Genomic DNA, 17,964 nt, shown 5'->3' on the forward strand with positions numbered 1-17,964 from the left:
AGCAAACAGAGTGCCAAGCCTAGTAGAGTCAGGAAGACTCATCTCCAAATGTTCAAAATCTGGCCTCACACATTTACTAGCAAGACATTTAACTCTATTTGCCTTGGTTTCCTTATTGTAAAAATGAGCCAGAGAAAGAAAAGGCAAACCATTCCAGAATCTTTGCCAAGAAAACTCTAAATGGAATCACCAAGAGACAGATGACAACTGAAACATCAGAACAAAATCAGTTGTGCCCTCCGGGGTCATGCAGTCACTAAGGGCAGAGTTGGTGTGGGTCCTCGCTGCCTCAGGGTCTCTCCAAGTTCTGAGATATGCCAAGGACTGAAGAGTACGCAGGTGTTTGGGTCCTTGGCTGGCAGGACTGGACTCTCACTCTCCACCTATCCCAGAGCTTCATTCCAAAATGGGGGCCCTTGAGGAGAGCCTAAGAGATGATCCTATCTATACTTGCCAGAAGCACTTGCCTGGAAGCAAAATCCAGACCTTAAGTATACTGAGGCCCAAAACCTATGACGGCTTAGAGTCCATTTTAGAGCAGGCCTGCTCCTGCCTTGAATGCCCAGAGGCTTGAATATTCCTAGAGTACTTCATTTTCCTCTTTTTTTTTTTTTATACCCAGATTACCCTCTACCTTCCATTATAATTATCTGCATTTTATACATCTTTTAATCTACAAGTTCTCTAAGGAAAGGGTCTATCTATTTATTCTTAAGCCCTTGCTCTCTGTCAGTAGCAGCAAAGTCTAGGCAATTGGAGTTAAGTGACTTGCCCAAGGTCATATAGTTAGGATGTGTGGGAGGCCAGATTTGAACCCAGGATCTAGGGCTGGCACTTTATCCACTGTGCTATCTAGCTGCCCATTCTTTTGATTTAAAAAATTGTGTATCCCTAGTGTTTGAAGTGTTGCTTTGTACACAGAAGATTCTCAGCAAATGTTTGTTGAATTTAATTCATGTTGAGGAGGCCTAATTTCCCAAGTAGCCTTGTCTAGGAAGAGGAAATTGAAAGCAATCCAGCTATTATAATTCACTTAAGCCTGCTACACCTGACCTGACAATCACTCTTATTGCTCAGTTCTCCATTGGTACATATATTCTATGAGCACACCAGATCAGCAAGAGCTAGTGTGGAATAGTGGTAAGAGCATTTTGGATATGTTGTTTATAATCAATTAATCAACATGCATTTATTAATATATCATAACAATATTACTGGCCACCACTTAAAAAACACCTACTATGTGCTGAACACTATACCATATGCTGGTTTGTTTTCCTTTTAAGGTGCTCCCCACTTTATGGCATGGACCAGGGGGTTTCAGGCAGGAGTAGAGTTGGTATCAGGGACTCCTGTTCTAGGTGTAGTTCTTGTGAAGGAATTAAAGAGTTAAGGAATGTTCTCTTACTCAAGGAGATTTAAATGGTGGGTGACCCAATGGTAACGTCTTCACCACCTCCTTGGGCTTGGATTGCTTTTTATCCCAAAGATTTATCTCTGCAATTTATCTATGTTATTCTCACTACTCAGGGACACTCCTGAGGTAGTAGAGTGGATAGAATGTCTTATCTAGAGTCAGGATGACTTCACAAGTTCAAATCTGGTCTCAGACACTTACTGTCACCCTGGGCAAGTCACTAAACCCTGTTTGCTTTAGTTTTCTCATCTGTAAAATGAGCTGGAGAAGAAAATGGCAAACCACTCCAGTGTCTTTGCCAAGAAAACCCCAAATGGGGTCAGGAAGAGTGGGAGACAACAGAGCAACAAAAGAGGCTCTCCTGTTAATGGAAATTCCACCTTGCCTGGGGGTATGATATCAGGATGTCTCCACTGCTTTGGAGAATTCCATATGGGGTCAGCATCTGCTTTTTTTTTTTTAAACTCTTATCTTCCTACTTAGAATTAATGCTAAGTTATTCATTCCAAGGCAGAAGAGCAATAAAGGCTGGGCAATTGGGGTTAAACGACTTGCCTAGAGTCACACACCTAGGAAGTGTCTGAGGTCAGATTTGAACCCAAGACCTCCTGTCTCCAAGTGAACAATACCACTACAATTATTATCTCATCCAATGAGGAAATGGAGGCAAACCAGCTTAAGTTGTCTTGCCTCGGTAACATAGCTAATAACATTGTCTGAGGCTGGATTTGGGCTTGGGTCTTCCTGACATCAGACTTAGCACTCCAGCCATGGTGCCACCTAGCTGCCCCAAATTATGGCTGAATTATGAAAGGAAATAAATCTAGGCTATTTTAGAAGCCAACCAAAACCGACTCATGCAAAGAGAAAGAAATTCCACAAGGAGACATAAAAAGAAATGTTGAGAATACCACCATATAACACTTCTAAGCCCCTGTTCTGTCTCCCAGTAAAACTCTACTAACTCAGCAAATGTCCAAGTATTGGAAGGTATGCTGGGATGCATAATTGGATTAAGGCTTTGAATGACAGTCAGGGGTGTCTAAATGTTACTCAGTAGGTTTTGGTTTTTGATCCTCTGAAGGTTTTTGAGAAGAGGAATGACCTGATCATCTTGACATTTGAGGAAGATAGCTATATGAAGTTTGATGTTAGTTTGATAGCAATATGAAGGACTGATTAGAGAGGGAAGAAGGAAGATGGAAAGGCTTGTCGAATTCAGATTGGTGGTCATGGATGCCTGTACTAAGATGATAGCTGTGAGAATGGAGATTAGGAAATAGGAGAGATCCTAAAGAAGTTGAACTGATGAGACTTGATCATTGATTTGAGCTGAAAGGGGTGTGGGACAAGAAAAAGTCAAAAATAATTCCAAGGTTATAAACATTGGAGTTTATGTGAAAAGTGATACCAAAGACAGAGAGAGTAAAGTCAGAGGGAGGTCCAGGCAGGGTGAAATGAAAAGAAAGTCTTCCTGCTTTTCTGAACATTTGTGGAAATAACAACACAAAATGCTCCTTCAGTTGGGAAAGCATTTGGGGCAGTGGAAAATGTTCCTTGAGGATTATGGTAATACTTGCATTCCTAGTAGGGAAGGGAGCAAACATTTATTAAGTACCTACTAAGTGCTAGGCACTTTACTAAATTATTTTATCCTATCCTCAAAAAAACCCTGAGAATCAGCAAGGTGCTACAGTGGATAGAGCACCAGGCCTGGAGTCAGGATGACCTGTGTCCAAATATGGACTCAGATACTTCCTAATTGTATGACCCTGGGCAAGTCACTTATTCCTGTCTACCCAGCCCTTGCCCTTCTGTCTTAGAATTTAACCCTATGTGTATGGTAAAGCTCACTAGGACCTCTTCCTTATCAAGGGGACTACAAATCATCTCTCTCTTTTAATATAACACAGTATCATAAGTTTATAGATTTGGAGCTGGAAGAAAATATGGGTTAAATGCCATCTAGTCCACTTATTTTACAGATGAAGAAACTGAGACCCAAAGAAGGTAATAATTATTCACACCCACAGTCCCCCAGTTCTGCAATGAACCAGAGGGAGGTGTCTTCTAATATCTCTTCTTTTGGATCAGGTTTGGCCATTATGATTTCATGGCCTTCAGCTTCTATTATTTTGGTGGTGATGGCATACTTTCTTTCCACATTGTTGTAGTGTTTATGTGTGTTGTTTTCTTGGCTCTTTTTACTTCACTTGCATCAGTTCATTTAACTCCTTCTATGCTTCTCAATATTTATCATATGCATGATTTTTCACAGTGCAGTGATATTCTTTTCTATTCGTACTGCAATTTGTCTAACCAGTCCCCCAAACCATGGTCACAAACTTTTTTTTCCAGTTCTTTGTTATCACAAAAGAATATTGCTGCTATAAATATTTTGGTGTACGAGGCTCTTTCTTCTTGTCAGTGACCTCCTTGGGGTATATACCTGATAGTGTAGTCTCTGAGTCTGACTAGGGACATTTTAGTTACTTTCTTTGCTTAATTCCAATAGTTTTATTGGATTAATTGATTAATTCTAACCATTCAATAGAATGGTTGAACTAATTCACAGCTCCACTCACAATGCATTAATATGCCCTTCTTTCTACATCTTGTCTCCAGCATTTTTTATTCCCTGGCTTTGGTTAACTTTGCCAGTCGCCACACATGAAGCAAAATCATAGGGTTATTTTGATTTTTGTTTTTCTTAAGATTAGTGACTTAGAGCATTCTTTCAAAAGTTCTTCTTTTGAGAACTGTTTATTCAGATCTTTCGACTACTTATCTATTGATAAAAGGCATATGGTCTCATACATAGTTGTCTTTATATCTTCACTATCAGATGACTGTTCAGAGATATTACATACAAAGGTTTTTTTTCCAGATGACTGCTTCTCTTGTTTGTCTAGGTGAATTGATTTTGTTTGTGTAGAACACTTTCAATTTCATGTAATCAAAATTATGTCTTTTAATCATTTGTTTTATCCTTTTTTGATTTAGAATTTCCTCTCTTTTTTGTTTTAGAATTCACCTTCCTCCACCAAGCTTTGAAAAGTATATAATGTTTCTCTTCTAAATTTTTATGGTATTTTTTATTTTTTAGTATTCAGGTCATAAAATATTTGCTTTACTAATAAATTAGCCTGACAATCTCCTCTGTGTAGCCCTTACAACTCTTCTGCCTTGGAACCAATGTACAATATTGATTATAAGATAGAAGATAAGGATTTAAAAAAAATAAAATAATAAATTAGTTTGGTACATTAAATCAGGTGGCAACTAGGAGGTGCAGTGGATAGAGCAGTGAGCCTGGAATCAGAAAGATTAAACTTCTAAATCTGGCCTCAGACACTTACTAGCTGGGTGACCCTGGACAAGTCACTTAGCCCTATTTGCCTCAGTTTTCTCACTTATAAAATGAGCTGGAGAAGGAAATGGCAAATCACTCTGGTATCTTTGCTAAGAAAACCCCAAATGGGGTCACAAAGAATTGAATAAGTTTAAAAACAAATAAACAACAACAACAAAGCAGGTCCTATAAGAGCTCTACTCAGCAGGCCATCATTAACTTAGTTCAAGTTATTATTTGGACTGGAAAATAATAAAAATTCTATTCCCTTCAAATATTCTATAATTTAGCCTCTTTACAGCAGGGCCTCTCATCACAAATTAGTCTGAATTAGTGAGTTTTTATATTTTTATTATTTCATTTTGCCCTGGACCCATACTGGGCTGTGTGACCCTGGGCAAGTTACCTAACGTGGCAGAGCTCTAGGCAACTCTCTAAGAGAAGTTTTAGAGAAGGTACTACCTGATATGAGTAGAAAGAATTTCTTCATTTGAAAGTTCTCTCTACCAGCAAATCACAAGTCTACTCCCTAGTCCTATATTATTGCCAGTAATTCCCTATTAACAAAATCCAACTGCCTTCAACCCAGTGCTCCTTTTTTTTTTTTTTTTTTTTTGGCAGGATTTTGTGGTGGGTCTCTCAATTTTGCTGCGTGGAACAGTTCATGAGAAGCTGAAATGGGCCTTTAATCTCTATGACATTAACAAGGATGGATACATCACAAAAGAGGTACCTGCTTACAAATGGTAACAAATGGGACAGAGGGAGCCAAAGTATTTGAATCAAGGGGCAGCTAGGTAGCCTAGTGGATAGAGCTCCAGGCCTAGAGACAGGAGGTTCCTGGGATCAAAACTGGTCTCAGTCACTTCCTACCTGTGTGACCCTGGGCAAGTCACTTAAATCCATTTTCTAGCCCTTCCCACTCTTCTACCTTGGAACCAATACACAGTCTTGATTCTAAAATGGAAGGAAAGGGTTAAAAGAAAGCTTAGCATTAGGTCAGCTAGATGGCAGCATAAATAGAGCACCAGGCCTGGAATTGAGAGATCCTGGGTTCAAATCTGGCCTCAGATGCTTCCTCATAGCTGTGTGATCCTGGGCAAGCCACTTACCCCAATTTAGCCCTTGCCACTCTTCTGTCATAGAACTGGCAGGCACTACGGTGGAAGGTATTGGTTTAAAAAAAGGATTTGTATCAGATAATAGAATGAAGGTAGCTATCAGGATTCTAGTCTGTGATTAGTCTGGAGTCAAGATGAGACAGGTGGGAGCTGCAGAAGAAAATGGCAAGTCACTCCACTATCTTTGCCAAGAAATCCTCAAATGGGATCATGAGGTGTCAGGCACAATGGAAACGACTGAACATTAACCAATGTAGGAGACTCTCAGCTTTAGAGTCTGTTTGATTGATGTTCAGGTGTTGGTTGCTCTGGGCTCTTTTGTGAGATAAGACAGTGGGAGTCGTGCAAACTAATTGGTTTTAGTTTTTCATTTCTTATTCAGTTGAAGTTGAATAAAATCTGCTCTGATGCCACCTTATGGAGATGATTCTGTGTTCTTGAAGGCCATGCCAGAGAAGGATAAGATAAATGAAAGGCTTTTCAGTATGAGCCCAGTGAACGCCAGTTGGCCCATCAGCCAAGGACCAGCCTACATTAGAGGTCAAGATGGTTCATCAGTAGGTTGAGTGCCTTGATGAATTTTTCAGCCCTAGCAACCAATGGAGACAGGCGGCATGGAGAGAGTACAGGATTTGGAGTCAGAAAGACCTGAATTTAGATACTGCCTCTAGCAGTTACTAGTTCAATGACCAAGGACAAGTCACTTAACCTTTTCTCAGTCTCAGTTTCCTTCTAGTTCAGTGAAGGGGTTGTACTAGATGGCATTCAGGGTCCCTTCCAGTTCTAAATATTTCCTTAGCCATCTAGGAAACAACAAAGGACTTGCAATCAATTTTGGTGAAGTGTGCACATGAATCATGAATTCTCATATTATTGAAGTGGTATTCTATTGAATATTACAATGTGATGTGGTAGGAAGAGCCCCAAGTTTGTCTTGGCTCTGATGCGTTGGCTATATGACCTTGGTCTTATCCCATGTAAGCCTCAGTTTCCTTAAATAAAAAATGGGAAAAAATACTGGCACTACACATTCCAAATGGCAGTCAGGAAGCACAAACAAGGGGCTGCATGTAAAACACTAAAATAAAAAGCCTTATCATTATTAATACTGCTTCCAACAGGCACCTATCTTTTCTCCCATTTTTTTGTCATGAAAAATACAATTCCATATTGGTCATTGATGTAAGAGCAAACTCATACATAGCCAAAATCCCCAAATAAAATCATAAATATGCTGATGTGAAAGACAACTCCAACAGTTCTTTCTCTGGAGGTGGATAGCTTTCCTCATGATAAGTCTTCCAGGATTTTCCCAGATCATTTCACTGCTGAAAGTAGCCAAGTTTTCACAGATAATCATCGTCCAAATATTGCTGTTACTGTGTACAGTATTCTCCTGATTCTGCTTATTTTGCTCTGCATTGGTTCCTGCAGATCTTTCCAACTTTTCCTGAAACTATCTTGCTTATTATTTCTTATGACACAATAGTATTCCATCACCAACATATGCCACAATTTTTTCAGCCATTCCTCAATTGATGGACATCCCCTCAATTTCCAGTGTTTTCAGGTACCTGTTTTTGAGGATTCACTCATACATAGTGTTTGCTAAAGAGTTGTTGACCTGAATTGAAATGAGCAGTTTCAAAGGCCACCATTTTTAGAAGTCTCTTGATCTTAAAGCTAGAAGGAAATTTATAGGTTAGCTAGTCGAACCCCTTCATTTTACAGATAAAGAAATTGAGGGTTAGAGAGTTTAAGTGGCTTAAGAACATACAGGTAATAAGTGGCAGGATCAGGATAGGAAGCCATGTCCTCTGACTCCAAATCCCTTTTTTCTTCTCTATTTTCCTATGCTTAAATCAATGCAAAAGGCTTGCCAGAGTTCTGCCATCTCTGCCAACAGAGTTCCTCTTCTGCTCTTGGAGTTCATAAAGCTGCTGACTCCTGATCTAGTGCTTGCAATCACCTGGTAGTTCCATAAGGGCTACTGCTCTGAGGAGCCAAATCATGGAGAATAGATCTAGGACTGATGGATTATGAACATAGAAAGGCACACCAAAAATAGAAAAGAGAAAACTAGGGCTCTTTTCTTTTGTTGACTACCAGGAAAACAGGATAACAAAGTACAGTTTCCCTTTTAAAGGGGCTATAATTTTCCTGAGGATTTGTAGGACCCTTGCCATTGTCCCTTCTGTTGCAGAAAGTCAGTGTGGAATTCTAGAACTATGGAAGTGTGGAATCCTACCAGAGGCACTGGAACAATCCCTAAATAAAGGTCCCTTTTTAGTTCTCCAGAACTCTTGTTCACTTCTCTCCTCTATAAGAGAGCTCCCACAATGCCCTAGACCTCACCACTGCCTTGTTTCCCATCCTAGGAGATGCTGGCTATTATGAAATCCATTTATGACATGATGGGTCGTCACACTTATCCCATCCTGAGGGAAGAAGCCCCATTGGAGCACGTGGAAAGGTTCTTTCAGGTAACACCCCACTTCCTTGGAAATGTGATGGAAACAGAGAGAGTAGAAGGGTCTCTTGATTAATAGACCAAGCAAGTGATTTCTTTGGAAGAATCCCAAGGAGAGACAAAGTCCTGACAAGGTCATGTGAGGCCACCACACATGAAATGTTGTAGGGAGCTGCTACCTGCTGACATGGAAACTGGCTGTTCTCCCCCTCCCACCCTATCTCTTCTCCCCTTTGCCTTTCTTTCCCAGAAATGACCCCCAGACTTAGGAAGTGACTCCATGAAAAACAGTGGGATGTTGAGGAAAGCATACTAACCTGAGCTCTAGGATCCAGTCCTGGCTCTGCCCTTAGGTATCTGTGTGACCTGAGGCAAGTCATTTCAATTCTCTTGATCCTCATCAGTGAACTGAGACAGTTGGACTAGATGATTTCTAAGGTCCATTCCAGTTCTAAATAAATTTACAAATTTTTAAGAATAGGGTAAGAATTTGAATGCTAACTTTTGCTTGAGAATGCGGGTAAATGGGTAATGAAAAGTGACCTGAGGAGGAAACCAGATGGCTCACTGGACAGAGAGCCAGGCTCAGAGACAGGAGATCTTGAATTGGGTTCAAGTGTGGCCTCAGATACTTCCCAGCTGTGTAACTGCAGGCAAGTCACTAAATGCCCTCACCTCTCTTCTGCCTTAGTACCAATACATACTCTTGATTCTAAGATGGACAGTAAGGGTTTAAAAAAAAGGGAAAAGTAAGCCGAACCATTTGAGTTAAGAGATGGAGGTTAGTCAGGATTTCAGGGAAGCCTAGGTCATGGTTCATTTAAACTACTGACTTTCTGTAAAGCCATAGACAAGTCAGTTAACCTCTTTGTGTCTCAGATCTCTGAAGTGTAAAATAGGGATAGTAATATACCTGCCTTGGTTATCTCAGATAAATTTTTTGAAAGATGAAGTCAAATAACACATGAGGGCATTTTGTAAAACCCCAAGCTCTATACAAATATGAGGCATTATTCTTATTATTATCTAGAATTGGTCTTGAGACAGAGGCTGAGGACACACATTTAGAAGCTGCAGGAAAGGTTGATGGTGAAGGCAGGAAGTAGGTGGGAAAAAGAAAATGGAGAGGGGCAAGTATTATTGAATAAGGAATGGGAGAGGGATGGGGAGAGTAGCCCAGGAAAGCCAAAGGCTCCAAAATTTGCCACCTGAGAACAGGACAGATGCTTTTAAAATTAGTGTTATAGTATCCTATACTTGGCTGAAAATGTCAGATTAGTGACAATAGGAAGGATTCAGGCCTGCAGATATTCCTCAGATAGACTTAAAAAGTGCCTAATACAATGCCTTCATATTGTAGGCATTTAGTAAAAGTGTGTGTGTGTGTGAGAGAGAGAGAGAGAGACAGATAGACAGACATATAGACAGAGAAAGAGAGACAGAGACAGAAACAGAGACAGAGAGAAGAGAGGAAGGAAGGAAGGAAGGAAGGAAGGAAGGAAGGAAGGAAGGAAGGGCTTGACCAAGTAAGTTCTCTGTAGTTTAAGGTATGACTAGGAGACTTCCCTTGGATTTGACTTATTTTTATAAGTGGACATGCTTGTGTTTCAGAAAATGGACAGGAATCAGGACGGAGTGGTAACCATTGAAGAATTCCTAGAGACTTGTCAAAAGGTGAGCTTCCATCCCCTTCACTCTTTTTTTTTAAACCCTTACCTTCTGTCTTAGAGACAATATTGTGTATTGGCTCCAAGGCAGAAGAGTGGTAAGGGTAGGCAATGGGGGTCAAGTGACTTGCCCAGAGTCACACAGTTAGGGAGTGGCTGAGGCCATATTTGAACCTAGGACCTCCCGTCTCTAGGCCTGGCTCTCAATCCACTGAGCCACTCAGCTGCCCCCATCATCCCCTTCACTCCTATCAGAAACACAATAGGAAGTTAGGTTCCACCTGCTTAGAAATTCCCACTTCTGAGGATCCAAGGAAATAGGAATATTTTTCAATTTCTATTTTCTTCCTATATTATCTTCCCCATTCGTCCCTTCCCCTTGCAAAGATTTCAGAGCATCTTGCTCAGTCCTGGATCCTCACAAACTCTCCATCCCTCTCCTCCCAATACACATTAATAATCAACTGTTAAGGAGATATTCTAGGTTTGGAATGATTCTCTTAGAACTTTAATCATGATCTAAACTCTTAGAGCTCAAGCTAAAAACAGTCTAGGTAGTATATTAACACACATTCTTTAAGGTCCATTTCTGTCCCTCACCTAGTTCAGGTTCATCCTTTTGGGAGCTATTTCCTAAGATCCTTTAGAGAATCTTACAAGCCTAACATTCCTTCCTGGTCCATTGCTATTGGCCCTACCCCTACCTCTTCACCAAAGTAATGACATCATAAAACCTTTCCATATCCTCTTTACATTCTCAAGAAAATAAAGGTCCATATATGAGATTAGAAACATTCCTTTGAATGCAGTGTTTAATTAGTGTCTGTGACCTTTAGGATATTGGATGGATCCTTGGAGAAAAAGGCACTAGAAGCATTTCTCCAAAGCATTATCTACTCACCTCAAAACCTCTTCCAGCCAGGCAATCCCTTCCCTTCTTCATGTAACCCAGCCAACGCTGAATTCTTGTTTAACCTCCGTTTTCTCATTACGAGATTAGTTTTTGCTCAATTACCTAATCACTATAATAATTTCTCAACTATTCTGGAAACTGTTTACAGTGAATTCTACAGTCCTGTTGGACAGCTCCTCACAATGTCCCCTTGTCTCCATTTTTTTCCTCCCCTTACTCCAAATAGGATGAAAACATCATGAGCTCCATGCAGCTATTTGAGAATGTAATCTAGAAGTGGGGACACTCAGTTGCCACCCTCCCCAACCTCTGCCTCAGAAGGCCACCTTCACACCAACGGGCTCCACCTTCACAAGAAACTGGGTTTTTTACTAATTTACAAAAAAAAAGAAGGAAAAAAACCAACAAAAGTTTAAAAGTTTGCTACATACATACATAAGATGCCCCTAGGCTTGAAGAGAGAGAACAAGAGACAGGAGGAAGAACAAGAAGAAGAAGAAGAAGAGCAAGAACAAGATGAAAGAAAAGGGGGGTGGGGAGAGAGAGAGAGAGAAAGAGAGAGAAAGAGAGAGAGAAAGAGAGAGAGAGAGAGAGAGAGAGAGAGAGAGAGAGAGAGAGAGAGAGAGAGAAATGTGGACTACTACATGTACCAACTTCTCTCCTACTAGGAAGATAAGGAGATGGTATGTGGGTAATAGAGTATCACCTATCCAGTCTTCTTCCCAAAGGTGAATTTATGTCCCAGAGACTGGGTGAAATCTGTATATTTCAAAAAGGAATCAGTAGTATCTTCTGCCTGTTTAGGGAGATATTCACCAATTCCATTGCACAACTGGGTTTTACCAGGAAAAGGGCTTGAATTCTCACAGAGGATAGCACAGTCATTAAAGGAAATATTCACCTCTTTCCCTCAGGCCAACAGCTCCTCTGTAGACCTTAGAGACCATGGGTTTAAATTCACATACCCCTTTTCCAGTCCCACAACTCTTGAGAAAAAGTTAACAACCTTGCATTATTGGGTCAAAGCTACCCCTAGAACTCTCTCCTCTTTTCATACTAATTAGGATAGAGTTATTGAGCTGTTAGTAACCTTTATAGGCCTTCTCATTTTATAGGTGGGGAAACTGAGTCCTGAGGAAGGGAAGTGATTTAAGGTCAAACTGCTAGTAAGTAGCAGATTCAGGATTTGAACTCTAGTCTTCTAATTCCAAATCCCCTGTTCTTTTCCCATGATGCCATACTGTCTCTTCAAACTGCAGGTCTTCTGTCATGTTTCTATTCTAGATCACTCCTCACAGTAGAGGTGCTTTATCCCCTGTTTGGAGACATGGCCCAGCCGGTCCTCTATTCCAGGGTTTCATGGCTGCCAAGAGGGCATCATGAAGAAGGGAGCAGTAATCTACTCTGAGAGGGCTTTCTTTTGCTGATTCTTCAAGGAGTATTTGGGGGTTGGGGGAAGAGGTACCTCTGTTGAAAAGGAAAAGCTCAATGCATGCCTTGTTTCTGCCTTCTGGTAAATCACTCACAACAGATACAACCACATGAGAAAACAAGAATTGCATGTTTGCTAAGCTCAGGACAGGCAGAGGATGCCTGTGTGCCAGAGACCAAGAAGGGGCACATGATGAAGGGAGGTGAATGGATTCTCCCAGGACTGTAAGGAAAAGAATCCTGTTCACCCAGCCATGGCAGGAAAGGAATATCCTTCCAAACTCAGGGATTTGGGTCTACTTGATAGGGAATCTTAAAGACAACCATCTTCCACTCTTGCCCCAGGATGAGGAAGGGAAGTTCTCCATCCTGGCTCAAAGACCAGAGTCTATTATGTTCAACTAAGTCAGGAAGCTCAGACTTGAATTAATAAATCATCTGGTCTTCCTCTCTGCCAGAGAGAGGGTAGAAATTGCAGCTCAGGGATTGGTGGAGGTGAGGATGGGGTTCAGTTGGTTCAGACTGGTTGCTGGAAGAATGGGAACCCTCTCCCTGGGAGTAAAGAGATTCATATTTGTAGTATTTGGAGCTGAAAGTAATCTTAGAGGTTATCTAGGCTAGCAGCCTATTGGACCCCAAAAGGAGACAGCTATGTCCCCTCACCCCCACCTACAGCAATGAGAATAACCAACTGCCTACACCACAGTTCAAAAAGCACAAACCCTAACTGCAGCCCCACAAGTGGAGATTTTGACAACACCTAGAAACTTTCTAAGGAAGCTAATCTTTGAATACTCTCTTTTGCCAAGAGAAGGCTGTCCCATTTTCTCCTGATGGTTTTTGTTCAAAGTTTTTGTCCTGGTGCACCTTCCCCAAAGCCAAACAACAGGGAGAAGTGGAAAGGAGAAGCCCTGGAATGACTTATTTATCTGAGGAATGGGAGCTTAATTCTTCTCCAGCCCTACTGATATTCAAAAGCACAATCTTCTTAATCCTGAGTCAGTGGCAACCAGAAAGGTGCCATGTTTGTATTGGCCAGGCTTCAGAATCAGACTGGACACAGATAACCCTAGTGATGGCATTATGGTTTTCAAGGAAGAGTCCTCAAGCCAGCATTTTGAAAAAGCAAAAAGGAGGCAACTAGGTGGCTCTGTAGATTGAGAGACTAGAGGTCGTGGTTCAAATTTGACCTTAGGCATTTTCTAGTTGTGTGATCCTGGACAAGTCACTTAACCCCTATTGCCTGGCCCTTAACATTCTTCTGCCTTAGAACCAATACATAATACTGATTCTAAGATAGAAGGTAAGGGGTTTTTGTTTGTTTGTTTGTTTTTTAAAGAAAAAAAAAAGGAAAAGAGTAAATCCCAGAGGGCACTGTGTATCCGAGAGACCTTGTTGCCAGAAAACTTCCAGAGAAGAGACTGAAACTATCCCCCATCTCTTTCCTTAATCCCAGACCTCTGATGTGCAACTAGAGGACTGGCTATAGGTTTATACGGGCTATGTGTGACTTGTTTAAATTTCCCGTCTGACTCTGTTGTCTTTAAGTTTAAAGGGTGATTCATAGGAGCAGGGTGTTAAAAATCACTTGGATTGCTGTGGCAGTTGAATTCTCCTTCTGACCGACCCCAAGAAAAAGCAAGCAGTGTGATTTCTGCTCAAGTACCCCATGGGAAGAGGAAGGAATCTTTCCTCCTCTCTCAGAAGAGAATCCTCAGTAGGGCCCAGCGCCAGCATCTGGCTTTAAGAGACTAAGAAGGTAGAAAGGGGGCTCAAAATGGCATCAAAGAGGCTTACGGGGTGAGGACACAGCTGCTCCCCGCGAAGGAACATTCCAACTAGATACATTCCATCACTCCACAGCTACCATCCCCCGACTCTGGACCCTGGAGCCCCGCGTCCCACCCCTGACTGCGGGGGGACTCCCATCCCCACCATCTGTCCTCTGGCCCAAGCCTGGCTCTGTGCTCGGGGCGGCAGTGGTCCCGGCGATTAGGCAAGTCGTTTTGGTTCCAAGCACAGCCCTCCTAGCCTCGCACCTGATCTACACTCAGGGGAAAGAGAATCTCTCCGGGGACTTCGGTCACTGAGCTCACGTCAGCCTCTCGTCATTTTTCTCACCAACAAAACCCAGGTCTTCCCGGCATCTCTCTCGGTCCCTCCCTCCTTGGTCTTCAGGCCGCCACGAATCTGCCCCCCAGGGGCGTCCTCCTCCCTCCTCTCGCGCTCTCTCCCTGCATCTCTCAGCACTAGGGCCCGCTGGGAATCCTTCAGCCTCGGTCCCTCCCCCTGGCCCCGGGGACTCCAGATTTGCACAAGATTCTCCCTGGGGCGTGTGTGCGCGTGTGCGTGTGTGCGCGTGTGTGTATCTAAGGCATGGCCGCATGTGTGACGGGCAGGAGCCTTCACTCCGGGGTCTCTACCTTCCTCTCCTGCAGCCAGAGGAGGCGGTTCCTGTTCACAATAACTACTTGATATTCAGTCACTGTATATTTTAATAAAATAAACTTGAAAAAAGGAGAGAGAAATATGTGGTTTCTTCATGCTGGGTCTGGACTCGGGAGGTAGGACTAGAACCCGGTTTGCCAAAGCTCTAAGCGGGGGCAGCTGGGTGGCACAGTGCATTGAGAGCCAGGCCTCCAGATGGGAAGTCTTGGGTTCAAATTTGGCCTGGGACACTCCCTAGCTGTGTGATCCCATTGCCTAATCCTTACTGATCTTCTGCCTTGGAATCAATACACAATCTTGATTGTAAGATGGAAGGTAAGGGTTTTTCTTTTCCTTTCCCCTCACAGAGAGCCATTGTTATAATAAAGAATAAAAAAGAGGGGGAAAACTATTCCATAAAACTAACCAACATATTTAAAGAATCTAACGTTTTCTGCCCTACCCCATGGCCATTGTCTCCCCCCCACACACACACACCTTTTGAAAGATGGGGAGTCAGAGGTCTCCTATCTCTTCTTTGGGGCTGAGGCTGGTCATTATGACGTCACAGCATTGAGTGTCTCTGACGTGGTTCTTTTCATTTCCATTGTTATAGTCATGATATATATTGTCTTCCTGATTCTGGTGACTTCGCTTGACATCAATCACATTCTCCTACATTTGTCTTTATAGTCATTGTATTTATGGTTTCATTCTGTGCAGTCACTTTCCATTTAGGTACCACGATCTGTTTTTCCAGTTGCCAAAGGATGGGCCTCCCCTTGGCCTCCACAAAGAAGAGTGGCTGGGGGCAGCTGGGTAGCTCAGTGGAGTGAGAGTCAGGCCTAGAGACGGGAGGTCCTGGGTTCAAATCTGGCCTCAGACACTTCCCAGCTGTGTGACCCTGGGCAAGTCACTTGACCCCCATTGCCCACCGTTACCAATCTTCCACCTATGAGACAATGCACAGAAGTTAAGGGTTTAAACAAAAAAAAATTATTTAAAAAAAAAAAAAAAGAAGAGTGGCTGGTGTGTATGGGACTCTTCTTTTTGCCACTTGTCTCTTTGGGATATACATCTAGCAGTGGGATCTGGGTCAAAGAGTATGGCAGTTCTAGCCATTTTCTTCACAGACTTCCAAATCACTCACTAAAAAGGTTGGATCAACTCACAGCAAAACCAAACACGAATTCCTGTGCCCATCTTCCTACAGCCCTTCCAACATTGACTACTCCCATCTTTTGTCATCTTTGCCAATTTAATGAATATGTGGTAAAACCCCAGAACTCTTTTCCCCCCCATATGGTTGCCAATAGTTTGTAATTCCTCTTTAAAAAAAACAAAAAACTAAAACTAAAAAACAACCCTTACTTTCCAACTTAGAATCAATGCTGTGTATTGGTTCTAAGGCAGAAGAAGGGTAAGGGCTAGGCAATGGGGGGTAAGTGACCAGGATCACACATCTAGGAAGTACCTACGGTCAGATTTGAACCCAGGACCTCCCATCTCTGGACCTGGTGTAATTCCTCTTGAGAATTGTTTGTTTATATTCTTTGATGACTTAATTTACTCATTTTTACTAAGCTACTTTTTTTTTAACCTTTACCTTCTGTCTTAGAACCAGTACTGTGTATTGGTTCCAAGGCAGAAGAGCAGTAAGGGCTAGGTAATGGGAGTTAAGTGACTTGCCCAGGGTCACACAGTTAGGGAGTAGCTGAGGTCAGATTTGAACCTAGGACCTCCCGTCTCGAGGCCTGGCTCTCAATCCACTGAGCCACCCGCTGCTCCCTTTACTAAACTACTTTCTGATCCTTGTTCAAGAAAGACTCTTATCACAAACTCCCTAGAGCAGCAGACTTTCTCTGATGTTGTTCATTTAGTGCTTTACTTGTTGAAGGGGACCAATGACATAATGAGATGATAGCTTGACTTGAATGTGAATTGGATTTAAGTGAGGCAGAGTGGCACAGAGCTGTCAGCCTCACTCTCTCCTCCAGCATCATCTTAATCCAGTGGCAAGACAAAAATCAGGACAACTGGCAACGGCCTGAGATACAGTAGATGTTGTTGGTGTCTTCAGTGTCTGACCAAGCTCTGAGCACCTCACTGTCCAAGTTTACATTTTCCAACTGGGCTCAGACTATATATGACTTGTGAGCTTGACTTACTTTCTGAAGGATCTACCTTTTTTTTTTTTACCTATTCCTCTCTTTCCCCAATCTGGATTAATACAGGAATGCTTCCAAGCTAAAATTTATATATGACTTATATCTACGGTATCCCTAAACATAGGAGCCAAATCCTATGCAGACACAATGTACAATATTATTATTGGCTCTTGGATAGCCTTTATTTCATTCATAGAATGAATAATAATAGACAAGGGCTCAAGAGCCCATTAATAGGAACACAGTGAGTAAATACTATAGTTAGAAGAAGCAATAAAGTATTGAAATAGCACATCAGCTAGCTACCTCTTTACATTCCCTAGGGAAAGAAATTTGGGAACAACCCTTTGCCATTTCAGCATGTTCCCTTTTCTCAAAGAATCCTCCAATCATACTCTCTGGTAGTTCAGACTCCTTTAAAATAAACATACTCTTGAGATTGCTGTGTAGGCAGGCCCCCTTCTTATTCCACTGTCTGAAGTACTCCCTGGCTTTGCTCTCTGAACAGGTAATGGAACCATGGGTAATGTCTTCTTCCTTCTTCAAGGAGCATGATGCATCAGGAAATCCTGTCTTTGTAGAAGATCTGGTGCCCAAATTTTAAGTGTGTAAGCATTTATTTTTAGATGGCCCAGTGGATAGAGCACCAGGTCTGGAATCAGGAAGATTTAGACCCCTGAGTTCAAATCCAGCCTCAGACACTTACTAGCTGTTTGACCCTGGGTGCAAGTCACTTAACCTTGTTTGCTTCAGTTTCCTCATCTGTTAAATGAGCTGGAGGAGGAAATGGCAAACCACTCTTGTATCTTTGCCAAGAAAATCCCAAATAGAGTCAGGCACAATTGAAAAAAAAAAAAAAAGACTAAACAACAACTGAATACTCGTGCTTTTGCAAGGTCCAGTTTGGGGTACCCCTCCTGCTGAACTTTGGAAGAAATCACAGTTGGGGGGGGGAGAGATCACAGTGGAAAAAAGCAAAGAGTAAATTTTAAGAACTC

General features: G+C 42.1%; 1 protein-coding gene and 1 pseudogene across 2 annotated transcripts in view; one reads left to right on the forward strand and one right to left on the reverse strand.

Moving 5' to 3' along the window:
- KCNIP3 (potassium voltage-gated channel interacting protein 3) overlaps positions 1-11,236 on the forward strand; it is a 160,312-nt gene extending 149,076 nt beyond the window's left edge. For both annotated transcript variants that reach the window (XM_044660786.1, XM_044660787.1), the window contains 4 exons: positions 5,391-5,498; positions 8,269-8,373; positions 9,972-10,034; positions 11,167-11,236. In XM_044660786.1, the coding sequence (XP_044516721.1) occupies positions 5,391-5,498; positions 8,269-8,373; positions 9,972-10,034; positions 11,167-11,214 (324 nt within the window). In that variant the 3' untranslated portion in view covers positions 11,215-11,236. The remainder of the gene's footprint in view (positions 1-5,390; positions 5,499-8,268; positions 8,374-9,971; positions 10,035-11,166) is intronic.
- On the reverse strand, positions 3,239-3,328 carry LOC123238545 (annotated as a pseudogene).
- Positions 11,237-17,964: the final 6,728 nt, after the last annotated feature.

Source organism: Gracilinanus agilis, chromosome 2, assembly GCF_016433145.1.
Source record: "Gracilinanus agilis isolate LMUSP501 chromosome 2, AgileGrace, whole genome shotgun sequence".
Lineage (NCBI taxonomy): Eukaryota > Metazoa > Chordata > Mammalia > Didelphimorphia > Didelphidae > Gracilinanus > Gracilinanus agilis.